Below are 5180 nucleotides of genomic sequence, written 5' to 3' on the forward strand. Positions count from 1 at the left end.
AAAAAAATAAAAATGTGCCACTTCCTTCTGGTTTCATCATTTCAGATGAGAAACTCATTGCCTTTCAAATTGCTTTTGCCTTATAAGTAAATGTATCTTTTCTATCTGGCTTTTGTCAAGATTTTTCTGTCTTTAATTTTCGCAAGTTTGATTAGGATGTGTTTCGGTGTGGATTTCTTTGGGTTTATCCTATTTGACATTTGCTCAGATTACTGAATTTATACCTCTATACAGTTGATACTTGAAAACTCAAGTTTGAACTACACTGGCCCACTTATAAGTGGATTTTTTTCAATGAATACAGTCAGTATCCCATATCTGTGGGTTCTGCGTCCATGTATCTAACCAACCAAGGATCGAGGATCAAAAATAGAGTATTCGTGGGATGCAGAACCCATGGATATGAAGAGCCTTCTTTTCACATCCACGGGCCCCACAGGGCCAACTGCAGGACTTGAGCATCCACAGACTGGTATCCACAGGGGGGTCCTGGAACCAATCCCCTGCAAATACTGAGGTAGGACTGTATATCATTCACCATTTGGGAAGTTTTCAGCCATTATTTCTTTGAATACTTATTCAGTCTCTCTTTTATTCTCATCTCCGTCTGAGAATCCCAAGATATAAATATTAGATCTTTTTATTGTCCCATAGGTCCATGTAGTTCTGTTCTTTTTGTTTCTGTGTTTCAATCTATTTTCTTTGTTGTACAGAATAGGTAAATTCTATCCATCTTTATTCAAGTTCATGGATTCTGTATTTTGTCCCTCTCTTCTACTACTGAGCCCATTCAACAAGTTTTTTGCTTTTCAAATAATTTTTATAAATGTATTTGGCAGTTCTACAATTTCCATTTGGCTCATTTTTGTAACTTCTATTCTTTGCTGAGATTTTTTTTTTCATTTCTTTCAAGATATGTAATGATTGATTCTTGAAGCATTTTTTTCATGGTTGCATTAAAATCTCTGCCAGATCACTTCAACATCTATTTCATCTTAGTGTTGGCATCTATTGTCTTTTCTCATCTAAGTTATGATTTTTCTGGTTCTTGGAATGACACTTGATGTTTTATTGTATCATGAACATGTTGGGTATTATATTATGAGACTCTAAATTATATTCAATCCTTTTTTAGCAGGCAATCCTCACATTTGAGGGGTAACTGAAACCGCCCAGTGCATGTGTATGTTCAGCTGCCTGCTGGGCCCCACTGCCACCACTCTGCCAAATGTGGAATGATGACTCCCATTTCCTCCTTCCAGATGGGTGAGGTGGAAGTTCAGCTTGCCCTCTGCTCTGTTGACTCTTTCCTAGTGAAGGTGGGACACTCACGTGCATTCCTTTTTGGCTGTGAGTAACATCTGCTCCCTGTTGGGACCCACTGCCAGGCAGGAAGGGGGAAGTGCAGATCTAGCGCACGCTGCTTTGCTGCAGGTAGTGGTAAAAGCTCAGTTCCCCACAGGGCTGCTACTCACATTGGGGCTGAGGGACTAGCAGGATGCAGAGTACTGACTACTCCCACCTCACACCATCTCATTAAGTCTCATTGCTGCCAGGTGGCAGCAGAGGTTCATTTCTCCACTAGACCTCTCTGACTACCCTGGCAGGGGGATCAAAGAGAGGGTGGGATTATAATCACCTCCCTGATTGGCCTCCTTGAAATCTGTGGGAGAGAAAGGGTCTGATCTTCCCATTGGTCTTTGTCTGGAATAAGGCAGGTACAGACAAAGGCATTTTGTTCTGTCAAGGTCACCCTTTTCCCAGTTCTTTGTCTAGGAGGGAGCAAGCTTTTCTTAGAGGTTTCTTGTTTTGTTTTGTTTTCCTGTGTCTGTTGGTATTTCTGGGTTGTACCCTTCTGCAGCACCCTCTCTAGGATATATGGAAGTAATAATGAGACCCCGAAGACTCATTGCTGCATTGTTCCTCAAGTCTCAAAGTCTCCCTATACTTGTTTGTTGTGTAACACCTGAGGAATTTCTTTTTACTAATATGAGGCAGAGAGAAATGAAGCTACTTTAGCTTCAAGGGAACTGAAATCTATGCCTTCAAACATTACAAAATATCTATCCACCTTCTTATTTATTTTATGCCTGAAAGTTGGCAAATACAAATTAGCCTGCCATATCCAGATGTGGAACTCCTTGTAATGACTTTCTATAAAAAGACTATACTAGAAAGGAGTGTGTCAAACAAACAAAAGTCCATTAGTGGTAATCTAAAAAAAAAAAGTTGATATTATAAAGGCGGAGAGAAGAACAGTGATTACCAGAGACTGGGGAAGGGAGATTGGGGAGGGAAAACCGGGAGAGGTTTGTCTATGGGTACAAAATTGCAATTAGACAGAAGGAATAAGTTCTGATTCTCTATCACACATAGTAGGGTGACTATGGTTAGCAGTCAACTTTCATGAATTGCATAATAGCTAGAGGAGAGACTTCTGAATGTATTTGCCACAAAGAAATGATCAATGCATAAGGTGACTGATACATTAACTACCTTAACACAATTATTATACAACATATCTGTATGAAAACATCAGATTGCACCTCTTAAGTATGTACAATTACAATGTGTTGATTAAAATTTTTTTAAAGTCCCCTAGTGGTGAAGTATTCTCAAAGTGCCCCTCACTCTGCTCCCCCACAGAAACCATATGCCTTAAAAGAAGTTAAAGTAGTAAGAGAATATTTGTGACCATGATCTTTTCCTTAAGCTATATGGGTCTCAGTTATATCCTTTGTAAATAAGCACTGAAAAAAAACTTTTATAGAGCATATCTGAGGAATAATTGGATCAATACTTGTAAATCACTAAGAACAGTGCCTGGAATGTGCTGAACAATCTCATTTTTAGCTTCTGTTGCTCATACTCAGACTACTGCTGCTACCACTATCACTAACATTTAGCTTCTAGGTCTTATAGCTATCCAACCATGCAAATACATAGGGAAAAATGATTTAGTAGAGTGTGATTACAAATATTTTGGTGAACTAGGCTGGGACTCTACTTGCTAATCTTTGTTATCAACAGTGTCAAGAGAGCGGCATAGATATGGTGAGTATGGGTTTGTGTAAAATCTTGTCACAGCTGTAGCACATGGTTTTGCGTAAAATCTTTTAACAGCTATAGCAGGATCTGATGCAAACATTCAATCATTTGAATCAGGCTGAGGCATTCAGTGGATCAGTGGCCAGAAAGCAAGGCCAGCAGAGTCACTGAGTAGTTCAAACAGGAGCGAAAGCTTCATTCAGGCATCCATTATTTCAATATTTTTTTCTTTACTTCATTTCAATCACACATTTGTGCTTACATATTCCAGGAACTGTGTGAAAATTAAATACATGGGGGACAGGAAAGACATCGTAGCTTCCATATGAAGCATCCAGCATTGTGGGGAAAACAAACATTGAATATGTACGTACAGGTATATTGAGCATTCTCAAGAGAATACACAAGGTTCTGCAGCATGGATAACAGGTGTACCTGAATTGGCCTGAAGCCTCAAGAACGCTTCGTAGAGGATAGGAAACGACATTCAGGTTAATACTGTAGCATAAGCAAGCGTTACCCAGGTGCATTACTGTCTGGTTACACTTTGTCATTTCCTCTCAGAACGGACTCAATCACAACTACAACTAACACAAACATTTCGGGATGAGCTGCTGTTGAAAATGGACATAGTCTTAAAGGTTTAGAAGTACAGTGACCTCAGCTTACATCAGACTTACATTTGAAAATATATGAATGCACTCTAAAAAGAATATTCAGCATGTGATGTATTTTATTTTTAAAAATTTGGTTTTCTTAGTTATAAATTTAACTTAATTTTATTTAAGGCTAATAACTAATTAGGGGCCTTTAATTGACTATTGAATATCTGAAAATCCACTTCCTACATAAGCTAAAAAGCTCCAAACTGGATAATTATAGGTGAACGGATATATTTCAACCACAAGTACTCAATTTTCTTTATTATTACATCTATGGGATATTATTATATGAAATCCTACAAAAATAGAGACGTCACTAAGAAAATATTTTTCTACCAAGCTCTCTCTTCAGAGCCCCCGTAATCTCCTTGTTCCTGAGACTGTAGATGAGGGGATTCAACATGGGAATCACCACCGTGTAGAACACAGACACCACCTTGTTCTGGTCTGTTGAGTAACTGGACTCGGGCATCACATAAATGAATGTGATGGTCCCATAGAACAGAGTGACCGCAGTGAGGTGGGAGGTGCAGGTGGAGAAGGCCTTGTGGCGCCCCTCAGTAGAGTGCATCTTCAGGATGGTGATGAGGATGTAGACGTAGGAGACAGCTATGACAAACACTGTGACCACAACAATGGAGCCAGCAGAGAGTGCAGAAACAATTGCAGGGACACTGACATCAGAACAGGAGAGTCGAAGTAAAGGAGCAAAATCACAGAAAAAATGATTGACTTGATTTGGTCCACAGAAGAATAAAGAATAGAAGGAAAAAGTGTAGGTGATAGCATTGAGAAAACCACCTATGTAAGCCACTGCAAGTAACTGGACACAGACTTCTGTGGACATTTTAATTGAATAAAGCAGTGGGTTGCAGATTGCCACAAAACGATCATATGCCATGTCAGCCAGAAGGAAGCATTCGACTGTCCCGAAGAAAACGGCTGAACCAAGCTGGATGGCACACCCAATATAGGAGATTGTCTGTCTCTCCACCAGGAAGTTTACAAGCATGTTGGGCGTGACAGAAGATGAAAAGCCTATGTCTGCAAAAGCCAAATGGCTCAGAAAAAAATACATAGGATGATGCAGCTGAGAAGAGATTCTGATAAGAATGATTGTGCTGAGATTGCCAGATAAGGTCACCAGGTAGATGCATAGGATGATCACGAAGAGGATGACTCTAAGGACTGGATCATCTGTTAAGCCCAATAAAATGAACCCAGTCCTTGCAGTGTGGTTCCCATTCACTGGGTAATCCATGATCAATGAAGCTGATACCAAAATGAACCTGTGATGAAATACTGCATTACAAAAGTTATAAATTTGATACTTTCATTTCTATTAATACATACACACAGGTTATTATAAACAAATATGTCATTCAAGTAAAGTGCAAAATAATTTTTTTTACTTTAGAATCCCATTTTCATATATTTATGCATAATTAGTCTATCTATATTTTACAACTT

At 39.1% G+C, this 5180-nt stretch overlaps 1 protein-coding gene across 1 annotated transcript; it reads right to left on the reverse strand.

Annotated features, from left to right (window-relative positions):
• Positions 1-4026: 4026 nt before the first annotated feature.
• On the reverse strand, positions 4027-4971 carry LOC103581696 (olfactory receptor 502-like). Its single transcript, XM_008563468.1, has one exon. It carries the CDS (start codon positions 4969-4971, stop codon positions 4027-4029), a length of 945 nt encoding a protein of 314 aa, XP_008561690.1.
• Positions 4972-5180: the final 209 nt, after the last annotated feature.

This window comes from Galeopterus variegatus, unplaced genomic scaffold, assembly GCF_000696425.1.
Source record: "Galeopterus variegatus unplaced genomic scaffold, G_variegatus-3.0.2 Scaffold13703, whole genome shotgun sequence".
NCBI classification, from domain to species: Eukaryota; Metazoa; Chordata; class Mammalia; order Dermoptera; family Cynocephalidae; genus Galeopterus; species Galeopterus variegatus.